General features: G+C 40.1%; 2 protein-coding genes and 2 long non-coding RNA genes across 5 annotated transcripts in view; 2 read left to right on the top strand and 2 right to left on the bottom strand.

Annotated features, from left to right (window-relative positions):
- Positions 1 to 429: 429 nt before the first annotated feature.
- LOC143219564 (uncharacterized) lies at positions 430 to 977 on the bottom strand. The gene is made up of 3 exons (XR_013011386.1): positions 877 to 977; positions 616 to 807; positions 430 to 503 (listed from the first exon to the last, which is right to left on the bottom strand). It is a non-coding gene; the product is annotated as an uncharacterized LOC143219564 (long non-coding RNA).
- A 3,014-nt stretch (positions 978 to 3,991) lies between these two features.
- LOC143219562 (uncharacterized) lies at positions 3,992 to 7,976 on the top strand. The gene has a single exon (XM_076445498.1). The coding sequence runs from the start codon at positions 4,660 to 4,662 to the stop codon at positions 7,522 to 7,524; it is 2,865 nt and encodes a 954-aa protein (XP_076301613.1). The 5' UTR covers positions 3,992 to 4,659; the 3' UTR covers positions 7,525 to 7,976.
- A 236-nt stretch (positions 7,977 to 8,212) lies between these two features.
- Positions 8,213 to 22,305, top strand: part of LOC143219559 (uncharacterized) — a 280,642-nt gene continuing 266,549 nt past the window's right edge. For both annotated transcript variants that reach the window (XM_076445494.1, XM_076445491.1), the window contains exon 1: positions 8,213 to 8,552. The gene's annotated coding sequence lies outside the window, so the exon portion shown is untranslated. The remainder of the gene's footprint in view (positions 8,553 to 22,305) is intronic.
- Positions 16,407 to 16,858, bottom strand: LOC143219549 (uncharacterized). Its single transcript, XR_013011378.1, has 3 exons — positions 16,768 to 16,858; positions 16,626 to 16,688; positions 16,407 to 16,548 (listed from the first exon to the last, which is right to left on the bottom strand). It is a non-coding gene; the product is annotated as an uncharacterized LOC143219549 (long non-coding RNA).

Genomic DNA, 22,305 nt, shown 5'->3' with positions numbered 1-22,305 from the left:
TATCCAAAATTCATCGAAATCGGATAGAAGCTAGTAGTACATCGATCCCATGGATTTACAAGTAAAGTTTCTCGCAATAATCTCGTAAACTAAAGCCAATCCCCAAAAAGTCTAAAGAGAAATGTTGTTCAGAATAATGATCTTGACCACATATCCAAAGCTCATTGAAATCGGAGAGCATTCACATAATCGAGAAACTCTTGTTCGTTGCGATGTCACGGCGTACCACCGACACTCGCTTGCCGGCGTGGCGCGGCGCGGAGGCCCAGGGCACGCTCTGATTGGTCCGTGTTTTTCGTTAATAACTCCTAAACAAAGCCGAAGTTGACATTGGTGCAAAGGAAAATGTCTCTTAGAATGGTCTCAGGAACCTCCCATTTCCGGGACTTACACTTAGTTTGGGACACCCTGTATAAATCTATTAATATAGTTACCATTAATTACAACAGATTTCGTTGGAATATTTTCTCTGTTGTAAATTTCATTATTGTTCGTGCATACATCTGAAAACAATAATTATTTTTGTTATAGGAATGTGATAATTATAAAAGAAGAAAAATTAAGTAGCTATAAATAGTACAATGTTGCATAGCATAAAACTATTCATTTACAAACCTAATGTTTCATGTATTTGCAACGTAGGAGGCAGTGGCAGAGATATTAACGAATTGGAATCGTCATCGGTGTCGCTGCTTGATACATGCTTGTTTTTTTGTCTTTTTCTCTTTTTTGGGGGTTCAGCTTCTGACTGCAAGTCTGATGTTTCTTCTGCCACTTTGGCCTTTGATCTTGCTTTTGCGTAATCATCTGAAAGTATTTTTAATGATAAGTATTTATTTTAGTTTCATTGTACATAGTACAACATTTTTAACTTACCAAAGGTTCCATTTATAAAACATTTAACTTTGTGTTTCTCCCAACCTGTGTTTATTTCTTCACATTTTTTAATAGCATTTGCTAAACGATTTGGTGGTAATGAGGGCCAGTAGCAGTAACCATTTAGCAACCATGCTGATGGTACTGCCTCTACCGTGCCATCTTTCACAAATTGTACGATGCTCCACGAATTCATACTGCAAATAGTTAACAAAATTAATACAATTGAAGAGTAATAAGAAAACTTATTTAAAGAAATGTTGTCTGCAATTATCTGCAACCGTAATATCTAACGATTTCAATCCTACGTTAAGCCTGTACGACGATCATTGGCAGAACCATTTGAAAACTGATAACGAGTAAACTTTTGATGTTATAATATCAATAGTATAGGTAAATTTCCACACCACCCATATGAGGTATTACCCTGGCGCGTTACTATTTTTTTTTATAACATAGGTAGTTCGCCAATAGCCCTATCGTCCTATGATGTGGTTAAATTTTTTTATCGGATAGCAAATTAGCGAGATAAAAATATTTTATTAATTTGTGATCCGGTAATAAAAAATAGACCACGATTTTGCTGGCTTTACATACAATACAACTGCAATAGTTACAGTTGACTGGGACAGATATACTTATTGAGCGTGCTAAAAATTCTGTAACATGAAGGTAGTTTCTAAAATATCTACCCTCAAAAAAGATATACATGTACGGACTTACGGAGAGCAATCAGAATGTAGTGTTACGGATGACGAACAGGTGTTCAATATCATCTCTGGCAGAAACCGTCCTAGATAAACGAACAGAGCTACCCTAGATAAATCTACATAATTGTTTAGGTTAGTTTAGGGCCCAAACGTACGCACGACCAACTGGTCGTTGACAAAATACGAATGTTCACTTGAAGGGTACTGACAAGTACCACCCGTCATTGCAGGGCTATATAAGCCCTTACATTTCTACTCTCGGGGGCTAGTACTGTCGTAATCACGAATAGTGTCGCGTCGTGCTGCATCTCGGAAGTCAACTACCAGTGAGATCGGACGTTCGTTCCTTTTGAATCAAAGTTTAACCGTACAGATTCCGCGAGTTCGGTCTAAAATCTGTTAGGCAGTGACAAGGTTGCTCCGAGTCCCCCGCATTGCCAGTGCGTCAACACCGTGCGTCTTAGCTTAGGTAATATCACCTTTCAATTTCTTTCCTATTCTAAATTCAGTTCATTCGCGACACAAGTACACTTGTAGAACGAAACTCTATAGTAAGAATATATTTGTCTTCTTTGATAATTAACTCAAATTCATTAAACCCATAATTATCGTCCAATATCCTAACCAAGTAATTGAACGTCCCCACATGATACAATCTTACCGCTCGGATTGTATCAATTAAATTATACTAGTTACGAGGCTTACTAATTATCCTAGCAATTCCCTGATTAACCATTAGGTTCTTTCGCGACATTCCAATTGTCCGAACAGAGATTTATCCAACCCAGCGGCTCCCCAGCTTTGCATTGGGTTCGTCCGCATCCTAACAGCTCCCTGATTTCGCATCAGGTTCGTCTGTGCTATTATACAACCTCCTAGCAGCTCCCCGGTTTTGCATCGGGTTCGTCTGCGTTTGACTCCATTCCTAGAGGCTCCCTGACTTCGCGTCAGGTTCGTCCTCGCTGTCAATAATCCTAGCGGCTCCCCAATTTCGCATTGGGTTCGTCCGCGTTCCTTAACTAACAAATTTATATCATATTCCTAGGGTAATAACCCTTCGCCGGCCACTCGTGCTGCTCGCGGCCCTGGCTCGTAACAGAACTGGTGACAGCGGTGGGATCGTGTTCAATTATTTTAGGATCACTTTAATTTTGGGTTTACTACGTTAAATTACTCGTAGCTGAGTATTGACAATATACTAGTTTTCCTAGTTACGTCTCAATATTATTAGCAATATACTAGTTTTCGCTAGTCACGCTTTTATACCAATAATATACTAGTTTTCCTAGTTAAAAGGTTTCGATATACTAGTTTTCCTAGTTGAAAGGTTTCGGTAATATACTAGTTTTCTCTAGTTACATTCTTTAAAAATGCCGAATTCAGCTGCAAATACTTCTTCCGTTGACATAATGAACTTGACGGTTTCACTTGCAAATTCTATGTCGCTGTTGACGCAAAAGACATGCTTACAGAATATTACTTCGACAATTCCGACCTTTAACGGGGAAGACCCCTCTTTGATTCGTTTCGCGCAAACTTTAGAGGACGGGTTAACTTTGATTCCGGAGGGTACGGAAACCGAGTATCTGGCAATTGTTCTTACTAAGCTCGTCGGGCCAGCACGTAGATGCACATTAGAGCACAAGTTTACTGCCGTAAAAGCGTTAATTCAACATTTGAAGAAACGGTTCGCTCCCGGCAAGAGCCTATCATATTATCAAGTGGAAATCGCGAAACTACATATTCGCGAAGGAGAAAGCCTACGACAATACATCGATAGGACAAGCCACTTGGTCTACTGTACGCGCGGAGCCATGAGGGAAAAATACGAGGCACATGCTGAAGAATTTATCAAATTGATGGAAAAGGACGTCATTGAAAACTTCATCGATGGATTACCGGATCGGATTTCCCTGAAGGTGTCGGCTATCTTGAAGGATATAAAAAATCTGGAGGATGCTTACGACGCCGTGCTACAGATAGATAAAAGATTAAGAAATCGACGACAGTCGCCTCGGAGTGAATCACCATCAAGGTGGTCCCGCCGAGATTCATATGACCAGGACTCTCGCTACCGCGATCGTGAAGTGTCATATCCCTTATCTCCAAGCAAATATGACCGACACAGGGATCAACGCACGAGACCATCTGGTTTTGAGGAGGAAAGAGAAGGACGAGCGTCTGCCTGGACCTTGCGTCACAGGAGCCCCTCCGGTTCCCCCTCCAACCGTTCGGATTCGTCAATTGTGAGAGACGGAGAGAAACGGTATACAATTTTAAAAAATTCCGATAGGAATCGCATGTCAAAATCGTATTGTTGGCATTGCGGAACATCCGGACACGATGGAAAATTCTGCAAGAATCGACCGCGTAGTCCGCGATTTCAAAGAGATTCGCGAGATTCGTCCGTGGAATCGAACAAATCTTTAAACTTCGATCGCGCTCACCGTACAGGCGACACGATGAGCGAAAACAACGAAGTTCGCCAAAGAACTGTCCGCTTCGAGGAAAAACCCTCATCAAGGAAGCTCCAGCACCACGAATCAAAATCAAAATCCCAGAACTGGAATCAGGCACGGGAGAATTTCTAATTGATGGTGGAGCATCCGTAAATTTAGTAGTTCTTGACGTTTTAGGAGAAGGAGCAGAAATTGTTTCACGCGAAGAAATTGAAATAACTGGTCTTACTACAAATCCAATTCGCACTCTAGGAACTACGATACTTCACATACACGAAGCTCCTGCGTTTTTCTACGTAGTGAAGCGCCTTGCAATAGAAGCAGATGGACTTATAGGAAGCCCATTTTTAAAACAGGAAGAAGCAGAAATTTCTTATTACCATGGGACACTGGTATTAAAAAATAAGCCCATCAGGCCTATTCGATTTTCAAATTACCAGCAGGACTCAGATGTACGGACCAAACATCGCATCGATGCCCGAACATCTCAACAGATTGCCATAAGAATAGCTAATCCAAGGATAAAAGAAGGCTATTTACCACGCATAAAAACACACAAACAACTCTACATAGGATAAGCCGCCGTCCTGAACGACGGAGGAAAATGTCATGTTATGGCAACCAACACTAGCAAGGAAGCCATAGACGTAGAAATAGAGCCACAAATCGTGGAACCTTACGACATTTTGAGCACATCAGATGAAGATATTTATTCAGAGGTACGTCAACATTGTAATTTCAAAACTAGAGAAGATAGGATACAGGGAATCTCCGAAACGCTAAATTTGAGTCACCTGAACAAAGAAGAACGGTGTAGCATCACCGCATTGATAAAGGAATTTCCCGATCGATTTTATCTCCCCGGAGATAAATTAGGGAAGGCATCTGATTTCAAGCACTCCTTACATACAACTGATGAGATTCCGATTAACACGAGACAGTATCGCTCCCCTCCTGTACACCAAGAGGAAATAAAAAAGCAAATCAATGGCTTATTATCCGATGGTATTATTACTCCGTCGAAATCTCCGTACAATTCACCCTTGTGGATTGTACCCAAAAAACCAGATGCGCAAGGAAACAAACGTTGGCGCATGGTAATAGATTTTCGTGCGCTTAACGAGAAGACCATTTCCGATAAATATCCACTGCCTCAAATTACGGAAATATTGGATCGTCTCGGAGGAGCCAAATACTTCTCCGTTTTCGATCTCGCCAGTGGGTTTCACCAAATAGAAATGGATCCGAAAGACAGACAGAAGACAGCTTTCACCACCCCTAATGGACATTATGAATTTTCACGAATGCCGTTTGGTTTGAAAAATGCACCACCTACTTTTCAACGCCTCATGGATCAGGTATTAACTGGACTCCAGGGAACGGACGTTTTCATTTACCTGGATGATATCGTGGTTTACGCTGCGTCTTTACACGAACACAACATTAAAGTCAGGAAATTATTAAACCGTTTGCGAGAACATGGTTTAACTCTTCAAACCAATAAATGCGAATTCTTACGAAAAGAAGTTGCATACCTTGGACATATTATTTCAAGACAGGGAGTAAAACCTGATCCCCGAAAATTAAAGGCTGTCAAGGATTTCCCAACGCCTACCTCACAGAAAAATATACAACAGTTTTTGGGTTTAGTAGGATATTACCGAAGATTCGTACCAGATTTCACTACAAAAGCAAAATCTTTAATTGACCTTCTAGGAAAGGGCGGAAAATTCAAATGGACTGAAGAACAGGAAAACAGTTTCAAGCAGTTACGTGAAGAACTCTGTCGAGAGCCTATTTTACAATATCCAGATTTCAGCAAACCATTCGTCATTACAACAGACGCCTCTGAATATGCCGTTGGAGCCGTGCTTAGTCAAGGCGAAATAGGAAATGATCTGCCGATCGCTTATGCATCACGCAGCCTCAACAAAGCAGAGAGAAATTATTCAGCCACGGAAAAAGAATGTTTAGCAATGGTATACGCCGTCAAATATTTCCGACCGTATGTGTACGGAACAAAATTCACATTGGTTACAGATCATCGACCATTAGTTTGGCTGCATTCTGTGAAAGATCCGACATCAAGACTCATGAAATGGAAGCTCCGACTATTAGAATATGATTATCAGGTTGTCCATAAATCTGGAAAAACAAATAAGAATGCTGATGCATTATCCCGTAATCCTACTTCCACCTGTTTACCACTCATCCCGAGGGAAGTCAAAGACCCCGATTTTAAAATCCAAATACCGAATACAGCTGTCGACGCTGTTTCAATAGGACAACGCGTCAGACAACTACATCGAGACCGAGAAAAAGGGCCGAAATATCAACAAACAAGCAGCAGTTCAGATGAGACGGAACAACCCGCCCTGGGGAAGGTTCAACACTCACCAATTATTAACATAAATAGAACTCTTCCGAGTTTATCTAAAGAGATAGTGATGCCAGACGAAGATCAGGACAATGCACATCATTTTTTACCCGCAGCAAACTCCACTGAAATTTTTTCTACGGATCAGAATACGAGCTTATCTGGTGATCTGATTTCGTTTGAGGAGCCACTGGAAAACACCGTTATAGAGAATAGGAACAATTTACAGGAGGATGTACCCAACATACCGCAGGTACCATTTCCCGAAATAGGTGGAATTTTGCAACGCAACGTAATTCGATTTCCAAACAATATAATACGCGAAGCAAGGGCACGGCAACTGCCTGATCGCACAGCCGACCCTTACTCATTCTTTGACGCCGATACCGATGGTTCTTCTACCGAAACTGACCTGGAAGCGCCGCCGGAACCGAAACAGAGGATTAGCATTTCTTCAAACACCCTTACCGCAAAGGAAGACCATTATGTACATTTCATATCAGCTGATCGCAACCTAATAACCCCCGTAGGAAAACTGTTACTGGACACGGGATTGATAAATAAGCAAGAACTTTTAGCTGCACGACCGAAAAAGGGACAGGTCATAATTTCAAACAATGGGTTATTTAAAACCTTCAGCATTGTAATTTCCGATAACTTCTATGATAAACCAAAAGGATTGGATATAATTAATGGATTGAAAACTCTTCAATCTGCTTTAGAACAAAATAGGAGCAAATCTTTCCGAATATCTGCCACCGGAGATCATCATAAATCATCGTCTGATGAACTTTTCAAAGCGTTAAAAGAAGTCTTTACAGATTCAACTTATCAAATTACAATATGTAACTGTGTTATTACTACACCTTCCGTAGAAGACAGGCAGGAAATCATCCATGAAGCACATGATAGCCTAATAGGAGGGCATAAAGGAGTTACAAAAACCTACAATCGCATTCGATCAAGATTTCATTGGCCACACATGCGCAACGAAATTCAGGATTACATCCGAAAATGCAAAAGTTGTCAGGAGCAAAAATTAGTCAGAACGAAAACTCGTCAACCTATGTTGATCACTGACACACCGTTGGAACTCTTATGACAAATCTGTCAGAAATATTCAAGATTAAACAAATCACCACCTCCGGATACCGACCACAAACTAATGGATCATTGGAGCGAAGCCATATTGTTCTTACAGAATACCTCAAACACTATATGGAGAACTACGAGGATTGGGATTTATTAATTCCGTTTGCAATGTTCTCTTATAGTACGTCTGTTCATGAAGCTACCAACTTCACACCATATGAATTAATTTTTGGTAAACAGGCTCGAGAGCCAACCTCATTTCCAACCGGTACAATTTTGAAGACATATGGAGACTATTTATCGGAGCTAATAACAAATATAGTCCGAATCCGTAATATAGCAGCAAATGGAAACCATGCATAACGATCTTCTAAGGAGCAGGACTACCTCCACCGACAGCAGTCTCTACCTGAGCACCACCTAGCAATAAGTACACTTACACCTACACTACACTCGTTAAAAATTTTTTTTCTCTTCATTTTATTTTTATTTTTTTTTCTCTCCACTTTTTTTTTTTTTCTTAAAGTCTATTGTATCTAGGACGTTTCCTTCCTGCTGAGAAAGCATCACGCAAACCGCGATGTTTCTTCTTGGTGAGGAGATGTTACGGATGACGAACAGGTGTTCAATATCATCTCTGGCAGAAACCGTTCTAGATAAACGAACAGAGCTACCCTAGATAAATCTACATAATTGTTTAGGTTAGTTTAGGGCCCAAACGTACGCACGACCAACTGGTCGTTGACAAAATACGAATGTTCACTTGAAGGGTACTGACAAGTACCACCCGTCATTGCAGGGCTATATAAGCCCTTACATTTCTACTCTCGGGGGCTAGTACTGTCGTAATCACGAATAGTGTCGCGTCGTGCTGCATCTCGGAAGTCAACTACCAGTGAGATCGGACGTTCGTTCCTTTTGAATCAAAGTTTAACCGTACAGATTCCGCGAGTTCGGTCTAAAATCTGTTAGGCAGTGACAAGGTTGCTCCGAGTCCCCCGCATTGCCAGTGCGTCAACACCGTGCGTCTTAGCTTAGGTAATATCACCTTTCAATTTCTTTCCTATTCTAAATTCAGTTCATTCGCGACACAAGTACACTTGTAGAACGAAACTCTATAGTAAGAATATATTTGTCTTCTTTGATAATTAACTCAAATTCATTAAACCCATAATTATCGTCCAATATCCTAACCAAGTAATTGAACGTCCCCACATGATACAATCTTACCGCTCGGATGGTATCAATTAAATTATACTAGTTACGAGGCTTACTAATTATCCTAGCAATTCCCTGATTAACCATTAGGTTCTTTCGCGACATTCCAATTGTCCGAACAGAGATTTATCCAACCTAGCGGCTCCCCAGCTTTGCATTGGGTTCGTCCGCATCCTAACAGCTCCCTGATTTCGCATCAGGTTCGTCTGTGCTATTATACAACCTCCTAGCAGCTCCCCGGTTTTGCATCGGGTTCGTCTGCGTTTGACTCCATTCCTAGAGGCTCCCTGACTTCGCGTCAGGTTCGTCCTCGCTGTCAATAATCCTAGCGGCTCCCCAATTTCGCATTGGGTTCGTCCGCGTTCCTTAACTAACAAATTTATATCATATTCCTAGGGTAATAACCCTTCGCCGGCCACTCGTGCTGCTCGCGGCCCTGGCTCGTAACAGTAGCATGGGAAAAACAATAATTTTTTCTTCAAGTTTCAATTTAACATATTTATTAGCAATGTCTGCAATATCGAACATTTCCAAAGCACCTAAATCAGGAGATTCAATTGAAAAAATTCCAAAGCAGGACGATCTACAAGGAGTTTTATAAAAATCTTTCAGATGTAAAAACTTTCTACCAATAATTTTATATGATTCATTCAATAATACTATATTTTTTACAACAATTATATCACTACTACTAAGAGAACAGCAATTATTAGGCTCAGTAGTTTTTAAACAGAAATGCTGAAAATCGACACGTTTGAATTGTTTCGTAATTTTGATATTTGTTATTAAGGGCCCCTCAAAATGTTCTTTTTTAAAAATAGGTAATTTATTTTCATACATCTTTTTCTTCGAGGGAATATTGCATTTTTCCGAATGTCGTTTTACTATTTGTTCCAATACTTTATCGTTTTTCCGAAAAGATTTTAAAATGGATTGTAAGAAATTTTCAAATTTAAAAGAACTGAAATTGTCAAGAGGCCCGTGATTTCTAACATCTTCTGCAATATGTATAAGATTGTGTATATTGTGAGATATATACTGAGATCCGTATAAAGATTTAAAAGTTTTTACAAAATATTGTAATAGCTCAGATGCATAGTCAATAAAATCAAAATATTTTGAATTGGATAAAATGGTTGTTGCAACATGCAATGAAAGGAAATTCAAATATCTATTATTACTTAAATTATGTAGCAAAACTACTGGGCCAGTATAGAGTAAAAATTGCCTAAATTCTGTTGCTTTCCATCGCTTAAGATCCTTTAAAGTTCGCGGTTTTCTATTAAATTCTAATGCAATATACTTCGCTAAAGGAACTAAAGAATTAGATATATTAAGGGATTGCAAATGTGAGATTTTTGTAGAAGGTTTACCGCAGCACCATAAATTCAAAAGCAACTTTTTCATGACACCCAAACAAATTAAGTGCATATAATCTAAAGTAAAAGAATCGATCATATTTATACCCGGAATATTTTCTAAAATAGATGTACCAATATGGTGGTCATCATCAATTTTTGATCTAAACTCGAAATCATTCCTCAAACGAATATTATTTAAAGCAGGAAAGCATACCCTATTATCAATAAAATCTCCTTCGATACAACACTTTGTACACGAATGATATCCTGTATGTCCTTTCACGTATTTTATTGAAGATTTCGCGGGAGCATCACAAATGAATGATTTTATATGAAGATGAAAGTGTTGTTCATTAATTAAAAATCCATTATTAATAAGGTCTTTAGCCTCCTCAACAAAATCGTATAAAAAATTATTGATATCTTTTGGTTTTTCGTAACCATGGTAGATACCTACTGTTGAGAATTAATACTCGACATCTGTTTTTGTATTCGCGCCATCTCTGTGGAAATGCGTGAACTATCGGACAGATCGGTTTTTGTTTGCGGTGATCCCGTTCGCGTACTTCTCTTCGCTCGAACATTCTGTTCTGTTCTCTACATGCGGAAGCATGTGATTTTGTACCATCGAGAACGTGTAATAAAGTCTATCAAAGGTTCACGACCCAATAATCCTAACACCTACCATTTCAACATTTATATATCCTGTGAGACTGCAAAGAATTGGAAACACTTGACTAGTAGAACTTTTCGATAACGGAAGACCGTCAATATTGATATTAATTTCAATAATATTGTTATTAATAAATGAAATGTCTACGAATCGAACGAGGTTTAGAATAGAATTCTTTAAGCCAAAACGATAATAATGCCCTGCTTCAATCGCTTTAGTAACTATTTTCTTTCTACATGTTTTTAAAAGATTTCTAGCATCTATTGGTATGTTATTTGGTATAGGCCTATGTAATATAGGAAGTAAATCATTAATAGCGGCATGAGAAATATTGTGCTTTACAGCCCATTCTGATAAAAGTAGAGGAAAAGTTATCAGTCAATATTATTTCTTTCAACCGACTCGTGAGCTGGATGTGCGGAATCCTGCCGTTCTGTAATTTCTTCAATCTGAAAATTTTCTACAGAAACTTCGTTTTCGATAATACTATCTAAAGAAGAATTTAAGTCAACTAAATCATTTGGAGATTTTATATCTAATGAGGTAGAGGCTTCCTGACATAAAGATTTTTTAGCACGCCTATAATATTTTTGTAATTTCCTTTTACCAGGCATGTTTAAATCTATCAAAAATATAAAATACAGACTTACCTGAAATAGTAAAAAATTTCTTCGTCACTAGCTTCTTTCTTTCTTCTTTCACTTGTCACAGAATCCTGATCTATCACCGATGCCAGCTAATGCTCAAATGGCGAGAATGCCTACGCGATCCGCGATTTCTTTCGCGTAGCGCGTCTTTTGTCGCTTGCGCTGACAATTGTTTTTCAAATGCAGTGGTTAAATAAAAGACGGACACAACAATATACAAGCACTTCGTTGTGTGCGTACTGCACTATATTTACCACCTGGAATATCTCGAAAACTAAAGGCTATGCCCGAGTTTGGTAGTGAAATTCGCTTGGACCATTCGATAGCCTACCCAAAAAGACCCTTCTTTTCCAAGTTTTAGCCCCATATATCATCTGTAAGGGTAGTTATATACTGAGAAAAATCGAAAAACCAGTTTTTGGCCGAAATCCCCAGTTATTGACAATTAAAAATTCTGAAAAAAATCTGACACATTTCAGATACTAAGCCACATATTAGGTATCATTTCCAGATTTTTCCGTTGCAAACTCTAGTTGTAAAAAATGATAAACACGAAAAAAAACGGAAAAATGCAGATTTCATATAGAAATCTTAAGTTGACTATCACAGATTTAATTTAGCAATGAGATATTACCGTAAGTATTACACTCAATTTTTTTCAAATTCCTGAGAGTGGTGCGTCTTAGTTAAAAAAATAAAAACCACTTTTTTTGGCATTTTCCTTAAGTTATTCTTATCTTTTCTGAATCTTAAAAATATATAATGTAATATTAAACGTTCCTATGTTCGGAGAAACATCTTCCAGACTTTAAAACTTGCGTAATACAAAAAACGAAAATAATACTATGTAGATATATTCGAATATTTAGAAGACAATTCAAACGGCGCCGATTGGTGCAGCGGCTATGGTCTCTGCTTCGGAACCGCTGAAGACTTTTTGGACCAGGTACGAATCTCGGTGAAGTCAATTCTTTTTTTCGTTAATCAGAAGGTTTTTCCTAACCATATGATTGTTGTTAAATCTTTGTAAAACTATTTTTGAACGATGTGCAGGTTATTTTTAATTAATTTTTCGGAAAAATATTTTTTGAGTACTTTCAGTTTTTAGTCATTTACGGTCTAATATATTTTAATATAATTATTACTGATTTATTATATACTGAATAAGACATCCAGTAAAGATAAAAGTAATACAGTCACGTATACAATACAGGAACGTTTAATATTACATCATATATTTTTAAGATTCAGAAAAGATAAGTATAATTTAAGGAAAACGCCAAAAAAAGTGGTCTTTATTTTTTTTTAACTATGACGCACCACTCTCAGGAATTTGAAAAAATTGAGCATAATACTTACGGTAATATCTCATTGCTAAATTAAATCTGTGATAGTCAACTTAAGATTTCTATTACGAAATCTGCATTTTTCCGTTTTTTTCGTGTTTTTCATTTTTTACAACTAGGGTTTGCAATGGAAAAATCTGGAAATGATATCTACTATGTGGTTTAGTATCCGAAATGTGTGTCAGATTTTTTCAGAATTTTTAATTGTCAATAAATAGGGAAATTCGGCCAAAAACTGGTTTTTCGATTTTTCTCGATAACTACCCTTACAGATGAAATATCGGGCTGAAACTTGGCAGAGAAGGGTCTTTTTGGGTAGGCTATCGAAAGGTCCAAGCACGATTAAAATCCCAATGGGGGCTAATTTCACTACCAAACACGCGGGCATAGCCTTTAAGTTCTAACAATATTCGGTAATACTTAAGAAACAGTCATTCCTAAAACATACGAAATTTATATCCTAAATACATTCGTAAAACCTAAAGAACGGACGTTCCCAGAACTTCCAAAATTTAAGTCCTAAGGACATTCGTAAAACCTACAAAACGGATGTTCCGAGAAAGTCCAAAATTGAAGTCCTAAGGACATTCGTAAAACCTAAGGAACGGACGTTCCTAGACCATCCAAAATTTAAGTTCTAAAGACATTCGTAAAACCTAAGAAACGGACGTTCCTAGAACGTCCAAAATTTAAGTCCTAACGATAATCATAAAACCTAAAAAACGGATGTTCCTAGAACGTCCAAAATTTAAGTCCTAAGGACATTCGTGAAACCTAAAAAACGGACATCCCGAGAACGTCCAGAATTTAAGACCTAAGGACATCCTCCGAATGTTCAGAATGGACGTAGGACGTTCGGATATAAACTGGACGTAAAACGTACGTCCTATGGACGTATGGTGCTATCTGGGGAATATACAAATAAGTCAGTGGACAGCACGAAGAACCCTCAAAGGAGCTGAGTTTAGAAGCATTAAGAAAATAAAGAAGCCAATGTTATCGAAAAAAAATATTAAACGTGAAACAGGTATGTTTCGTCGTCGTTCGGCTTCCTCGCGTTCGGGCTCCTTGGTGTTGAACAGCTCGCCGACCCAGGGTTCTAAACGACAAGTGGAGTGACGACGCGAGGAACGGAGTCGGTACGGGTGAAATAACTGAGACGAGTCGGTTGCGGGTAAATAAATTATACTCGCTGCCTTTCGGACGCGTAAGCTACGGTGCCTCAGGATACGGTTCCTCACGATATAGTGCACGGTGATAGTGCTACGGTGCCCGTGAGTTTAAGACGTGTGACCGTGAGAGTACTACCTGTAAGAGGCGTAGGGTGCAGGAAGGATGGACAGGAGTAGGGTTAGATCGCGACTGTCGTCGTGATCTCCCTACCTAGGCCGGGTTGTAGTGGTCCTTCGATGTCCGTGACGCACGGGTCATCGAAGTTCCTCCGGACAGTCGTTCAGGGAGTTCGGTCAAGGTGACGCACCTTGTCTGGCTCGACTGGCCTCGTGGGCGACTCGCCTCACGAGGGTGACTTTCTAGGCGGTTCTTAGGCGACGTCGAAGGGTGACGCACCACTTCTAGTTCGGCCGATTTCGTGGACGACGCGTCTCACGAAATATACCGGTGACGCACCGGGTATGTTCGAGGTGGAGTACAACTCGCACCAGCGGAGCGACAGGATAACTGGACAGGAGGTTCTCCGACGAAGTCAAAGGGTGACGCACCGCTTCTTGTTCGTCGGCTCTCGGAGGCGACGCGCCTGGCGAAAGTGACCGGTGACGCACCGGGTGTTCGAGGTGGAGCACAGCTCGCACCAGCGGAAGTACAAGATAACTGGACAGGAGGTTCTCCAACGAAGTCAAAGGGGTGACGCACCACTTCTTGTTCGCTGGCTCTCGGAGGCGACGCGCCTAACGAAAGTGACCGGTGACGCACCGGGTGTTCGAGGTGGAGCACGGCTCGCACCAGCGGACGGACAGGACAACAGGATTTCTTCGACGAAGCCGAAGGGGTGACACACCACTTCTTGTTTGTCGACTCTCGGAGGCGACGCGCCTAGCGAAAGAGACCGGTGACGCACCGGGTGTTCGAGGTAGAGCACGGCTCGTACCAGCGGAACCAGGATGCCGATAACGGCTGAGACGTGGACAACGGTTACAGGTAGAATACTCAGAGCACTGGAATATCGCACGAGGTGATTCCCGGATGGCTACTGGTAGACTCAGGTGATTTTAGTCTGTTCGCGACGGCTTTTATAGGAACGGTTCGGTGGTAAGGGACGGTGGTGCGGTGCGGTATTTTGATGGTGACGTATACCTTCTTCTGAACGGTATTTTGGAAGTTTGATTTGGATTCCCGTTGGAATACGGGCCTGGGTGCGGGGTACGTGCGGTACAGGCGGTGTTGTTGTTATGACAGGAGGCCGGTGGTACGTTACTAGATTCGCGTCGTCGTGTATAACCGGTGGAGGTGTGATAGGGGTTTGTTCGTAACAGGCCTACGTATGTAGGTCTGTTACAAACGTCGTTTGGAATTTGCTACAAAATATCAAAACTGGACAACTACTGACTGGGAACGGGTTATTTGGTCAGACGAGACCAAAATTAACAGAATTTGTTCAGATGGCATGTCTTGGTGCTGGATTCGTAAAAGTGAAAGGCTTAAACCACGACATGTGAAACAAACGTTAAAGCATGGAGGCGGATCCTTAATGTTCTGGGGGTGCCTAACAGCATTTGGTGTTGGATCACTGCACCGAATTAATGGCATCATGAATCAGTACATATACAAGGATATTTTACAAGATCATCTCATAGATGCTGTTGAAAATATGCCTTTTGAAGAAAAAAATGTAATTTTTATGCATGATCGAGACCCTAAGCACACTGCTAAAAGTGTAAAAATTGGCTCAGTACTAAAAAATTTTCTGTTCTGGATTGGCCTGCACAGAGCCCTGGCCTCAACCCCATAGATAATCTATGGGGTTTACTAAAAAGACGACTTCGGGATTCATATGACTCCCAACCAACTTCAATCACAGATTTGTATGATAGAATTCAAGAACAGTGGGAACAAATATCTCCGGATTATTGCAAAAAATTAGTAGAAAGTATGCCAAAGCGAATTAGTGCAGTTTTACAAGCACAAGGGTTGTGGACGAAATATTAAAAATAAATAATATATTAAATACTGCCAAGTATTGGACGTGGTGCAAAACCGAGTCAATCTATTTTTGTTGTCATTGCTAAACGAGGATACATTAATTATTGAAAAAATTTTTTTAAGTTACTTCTAACTATGATAAAAAGAATTATAATGTTGACTTTTTGTTATTCTTCTATATTCCTAGCAATAAATAATGATTTATACAAAACTTTTTGTTATTGGTTCAGTTTCGCTCCTTACTGTAAATTAAGAAGTTATTAATATTACATTCTGTTAACTATATCAAAATGAAAGATCAATTTCAAGTATCAATAAATTTTACTTACGCCATCTTGAAATTGTTCGCCGCTATTTAAGATATTCTCAAAAGTAGAGAACTCCTCGTCCGTGTTGAGCGGAAACTTTAGCGGCGAAAATCTCTGTAAAAATGGGACCCTCTATGGTCTTCTCCAGCGGCTATCTTGTTCCCCGCTTCTTTTAATTGACGCACTTCTTCTTTTAAATCCTTTACCTCTTGAAGTACATCGGTGAGGAGAGCTCTGAAGAGATGCCCTTGTTGTTCTATGTTCTTCATAGATTGTAGTAATGTCTCCAGGCCCTCCTTACTGTGTCCAGCTTCTTGGTTTCCTATTAATTGTTTATTACAAATTATATTTGTTAAAGTAAATTTACTTATTATCTCTAAAACATTTTCCTTAACTTACGAACAATAGATTGCTCCGCCATATCCAGCGACTCCTCGTTGTCGGCATGCGAATAATGTGAGTCTGAAAATAAAATATATTTTGATTAAAAACATTTACTAATTACAGAAAATGAATCATGTATAACTATCGACATCCTCACTGATGGCCTCATGGTGTTGTTGCCTCCTCCTCTCTCCCCCTATATTTGCCAATAACGATGGGGATCCGACATCCTCGTTGATGGCAGTGACTGAAAATGAAATATATTTTCATGAAAAAAGATTTACTAATTACAGTAATATTTCATGTTTAATATGTAGGGTGCTTTCGTTTGTATTTACATACCAATCTTAGTGTTAGTCCTCTGTCTTGGGGGAGAAGGAAGGACAGAGAGAGTACAATCCGACGACGATTCGTCGTCATTGTTGAACCGTGGTGGTCGCGAAATTCTCCTCTTTTTCAGGGCACCCGTCTGGTCAATCTCTGACTGGAGGTCGCTGGTATCTTCAGCCGCCTTCGCCTTCCTCCTCGCTTTCGCGTAATCGTCTAAAAGCATTGTATAATTATTATTTTAATTGTGTACATGTACGGCAGGTACGTCAAACACGCAGCCCGTCGACAAGTAGTTTGGGGCCCGACCAAAAACTTTGACACTGATGATGACAATTTATATATGTTCTCCGCTCCAAATTCACCCTTCTGCAAGTGAATTTCACCTTTCTGTAAATCAATTTCACCCTTTTACAAATCAATTGCACCCTTCTGCAAATCAATTTTATCCATTTAAGAATATTTAAAATTAATTATTTATTTATTTCGATTAAATTATATATTTATTTAGACACACGTGTATTCACGTACGTCAACTGTGTCATTACTCTGCGAGGGAAGACTCAATCTCTATCTCTATATATCTCTATATCTATACAGGGTGTCCCAAAATTCGTGAAAATCCCGAAAGGGGGTGGTTCCTGAGACCATTCTAAGAGACATTTTCCTTTGCACCAATGTCAACTGCGGCTTTGTTTAGGAGTTATTAACGAAAAACACGGACCAATCAGAGCGCGCCCTGGCCCGGCGCGCCACGCCACGCCGGCAAGCGAGTGTCGGTGGTACGCCGTGACATCGCAACGAACAAGAGTTTCTCGATAATGTGAATCCTCTCCGATTTCGATGAGCTTTGGATACGTTGTCCAGACCATGATTCTGAACAACATTTCTCTTTAGACTTTTTGGCGATCGGCTTTAGTTTACGAGATAATCGTAAAAAAAGAGAAGAAGCAGAAACTGATTGAATTAAAAACTCACGTATTCAGCCGTAAATCCATTTGCTGCTTCGAAATGTGTGTCACTGGGTCACTCGGTGACGAACTGCACAGATGTCTTCAGGTACACGGCAGTACCGAAAGCCAAGGGACGTACGGCCAGGTCGACGAACTGCACAGCCGGTGGTAGAAGGCCTAAGGGATGCGCGGTCAAGTCGACGATCCAGAATTTAACTTTCACTTTCGAATCGATAAATAATTCGTATGTTTATTTTACACAGATGCCTTGAAATTTTTCCACACTCACAATCACTGTTCACATTTGTCAACACATAGTTATGCACTAATAATAATTGCCATATCCCTTGTACTGCTGCACAAATCACAACAATCAGGTAATGCAATCACTAGACTGCGGATTTCATGCATTTGTAGCAAACATGAGTAGGTGCATTTTAATACAGTAGAGAGATTAAAATAATTTCAAAACACCAATGTATTATTTTCAAATTCTTAAAATGATCACAGTAAGAATCAAATATCTGTCTGGCTCCTGTCCCTTGTAATAGCGGCAGCCAACATTCATTTTGCAAAAAGATTCGCAGTCTAGTGATTAGTTTAAATATCACAGTCAAAAAAACAGCTAATACATAGCAACCGTTAGCTTTGAATTTACAAGTCTTTGGAGATGTTCTCTCTACCGCGGCTCGAACGACACTGATTTTCCGCAAGATTTTTCTAAAGAATTTGGGAAGGGCATTTAGAGTGTCGAAATTCGAAATGCACGCTGTAGCACGAGACGAACGGGACGGTTGGACGAAAAACAGGATACGAGAAGGACCGCTTTAAGACTTATGGCAATCACATGTTTAGGTTTTCCTGTAGATTGGTACGCAGAGTCGATGGGTAACCGTTCGAAAACGTCGTCTGTCCTTCTTTTAGAAAGTTTCTTAAGGAAGGTATAGGACAATAGGGATGCTACGCTGACCTGACATTTTTACCCCTTGCTGGGTAAAAGGACGGATGACGTTTTCGAACAGTTACCCATCGACTCTACGTACCAACCTGCAGGAAAAACTAAACATGTGTTTGCCACAAAGCTTACAGCGGTCCTTCTCGCATTCTGTTTTTCGTCTAACCGTCCCGTCGTTCTCGTGCTACAGCGTGCATTTCGAATTTCGACACTCTAAATGCCCTTCCTAAATTCTTTAGAAAAATCTTGAGGAAAATCAGTGTCGTTCGAGCCGCGGTAGAGAGAACATCTCCAAAGACTTGTCAATTCAAAACTAACGGTTGCTATTAGCTGTGTTTTTGATATTGATATTTAAACTAATCACTAGACTGCGGATCTTTATGCAAAATTAATGTTGGCTGCCGCTATTACAAGGGACAGGAGCCAGACAGATATTTGATTCGCACTGTGATCATTTTAAGAAGTTGAAAATAATACTATGTTGCTTTGAAATTATTTTAATCTCTCTACTGTATTAAAATGCACCTACTCATGTTTGCTACAAATGCATGAAATCCGCAGTCTAGTGATTGCATTACCTGATTGTTGTGATTTGTGCAGCAGTACAAGGGATATGGCAATTATTATTAGTGCATAACTATGTGTTGACAAATGTGAACAGTGATTGTGAGTGTGGAAAAATTTCAAGGCATCTGTGTGAAATAAACATACGAATTATTTATCGATTCGAAAGTGAAAGTTAAATTCTGGATCGTCGACTTGACCGCGCATCCCTTAGGCCTTCTACCACCGGCTGTGCAGTTCGTCGACCTGGCCGTACGTCCCTTGGCTTTCGGTACTGCCGTGTACCTGAAGACATCTGTGCAGTTCGTCACCGAGTGACCCAGTGACACACATTTCGAAGCAGCAAATGGATTTACGGCTGAATACGTGAGTTTTTAATTCAATCAGTTTCTGCTTCTTCTCTTTTTTTACGATTATCTCGTAAACTAAAGCCGATCGCCAAAAAGTCTAAAGAGAAATGTTGTTCAGAATCATGGTCTGGACAACGTATCCAAAGCTCATCGAAATCGGAGAGGATTCACATTATCGAGAAACTCTTGTTCGTTGCGATGTCACGGCGTACCACCGACACTCGCTTGCCGGCGCGGCGTGGCGCGCCGGGCCAGGGCGCGCTCTGATTGGTCCGTGTTTTTCGTTAATAACTCCTAAACAAAGCCGCAGTTGACATTGGTGCAAAGGAAAATGTCTCTTAGAATGGTCTCAGGGACCACCCCCTTTCGGGATTTTCACGAATTTTGGGACACCCTGTATTTCTATCTCTATCTCTATCTCTATTTATAATAAAATCATGTCTGTCTGTCTGTATGTATGTTTGTAACGGCATCACTTGAGAACGGCTCAATGTAGAAAGCTGGGGCTTGAACCATTAGACGCGGCGTTTCTTCGGGAAGGTTTAGGAACAAACCGCATTCAAAAAAGTCTATTGGTTCAAAAGTTGTGACGTCATTAGTGAAAAAAGTCAACTTTTTCGCTCTCTTTTGGGCACGTTTCTGCTTATAACTTTTGATCAAATGGACTTTTTCGAGTGCGGTTTGCTCTAATACCTTCTCGAAGATACGCCGCGCCTAATGTTTCAAACCGAAGCTTTTTACGTTCTACCGTTCTCAATTGATGCCGTCACAAACAGCCCAAATACGACTTTTTCGCACTCTTTTGGGCACGTTTCTGCTCAAGATGAACAGATGTACGGTGTACACATATAACTATTTTAATTTACCGAAAATGCTATGGTTAAAAAGTTTCACTGAAAACTGATCCCACGTTGTTCGAGGTGTTTCCGTGTTTTTTATTGCATTAAGCAATTTTGACTTCTTTAGCGGTGGCCAGTAACACTTATGGCCTTCTAGCCAGTTACTTGGCACCGCTTCCACAGTTCCATCCTTGACAAACTGAACAACAGTCCATGTTCTCCTGCTGTCTTTCAAATAGTGTGCCGCCTCCATTGTATGTGTATTACCTAAGAATTGTAAAGTTCGGTCAAATTTAGAGACGAATTTAAACAAATAATTACGATATAAATACAATTAATTAAAGAGAGGAATTAAATAAAGGATCTTGCATCAACCATCTAACAACACACGTCTTTTCTCTTCGATCCCTCACCACATCCCTTTATCCTCCGTTTACTGCAATTTTCGGTAACGGAACAGGCACAGATAAAAAATTAAAAATCCTGATCTTTACTTTTTCAAAAAACAATTATTTGCACATTAGCTAGTAAAGTAATCTTTCTAACGCCTCAAAAAAACTCAAGCTGTTGGGTCGAATTTTGAAAAAGTTATTCGGTTTTAGAAGGTGTACGAATGCTTTGTACACCCACTGTGTAAATATATATTTATATATGTACACTGTATATACTTACGCGCAACTTCGGCCCACAGCAACAGCAACAGCGGCAGCAATCGCAAAGCAATATCTTCAGCAACAGCAACAGCTTCCAGCAGCAACCGGAGAAATTGTATCTTTAAAAAAATGTACGAAAATTAATGAAAGTTTTAGTAGAGATCACGGTTTTGAACGTGTACTAAAATACACGTGTAAATACACGTGGTACGTGAACCGTGTACATAGTACGAATTTAAGGATCCGTGAAAACGTGTACACGGATCCGTCTGCACGGATCCTTAAATTCGTACTATGTACACGGTTCACGTACCACGTGTATTTATATGTATAGACGAGAAATGGGGATCTCTAAGTTTTATCAATGAAACAAACGTAGTAGAAGGGCATAAGCAAAAACACTAACTCGAACAAATAACACCAATGCTAATACTCACTGTTAGATTATGGGTATGTATATAAGTAAAAACCACACTGTTTAAAATGATTTCTGGAGAACACTGGAGGCGCGTCTTTATACTTCGATGGAAACGCAGGAATGACGAACGCTCAGATCAGAAACAAAAGAGCAACAATCCTATATGAACAACTGAGGATCGAGGGTTCCATGCCGCGGAAAATATATGCTATACGTGCTGTTGCTCTTCTGTTTTTGATCTGAGCGTTTGCCATTCCTGCGTTTCTATCGAAGTATAAAGACGCGCCTCCAGTGTTCTCCAGAAATCATTTTAAACAGTGTGGTTTTTACTTATATCAGGCGTGGGCAATTTTGCCTCAATTGAGGCAAAACTGTCCCCACCGTAGCGCCCACTGTCCCCCACCAGCATCCGTCGTTACTATGTAGGAAGGACGCGTTTCGCTTGTCGCAAGCAGTGCGCAGGCCTCGTGCATCGGAGCCACCGAAAGGAAGCTTGGTGGGGGAAGCAGGCGTTTGAGGGGCTCCACCCGTGCCCACGCCTGACTTATACAGGGTGTTTACCTACAGGTGGGAGAAAATTTAAGCGGTGGTTCTCGACGATAATATAAGACGAAAATGAAGAATAAAAAAATTGCG

This window comes from Lasioglossum baleicum, unplaced genomic scaffold (assembly GCF_051020765.1).
Source record: "Lasioglossum baleicum unplaced genomic scaffold, iyLasBale1 scaffold0055, whole genome shotgun sequence".
NCBI lineage: Eukaryota > Metazoa > Arthropoda > Insecta > Hymenoptera > Halictidae > Lasioglossum > Lasioglossum baleicum.
Note: the sequence above shows the minus strand (reverse complement) of the source record. Positions and strands in the feature narration are given on the sequence as shown.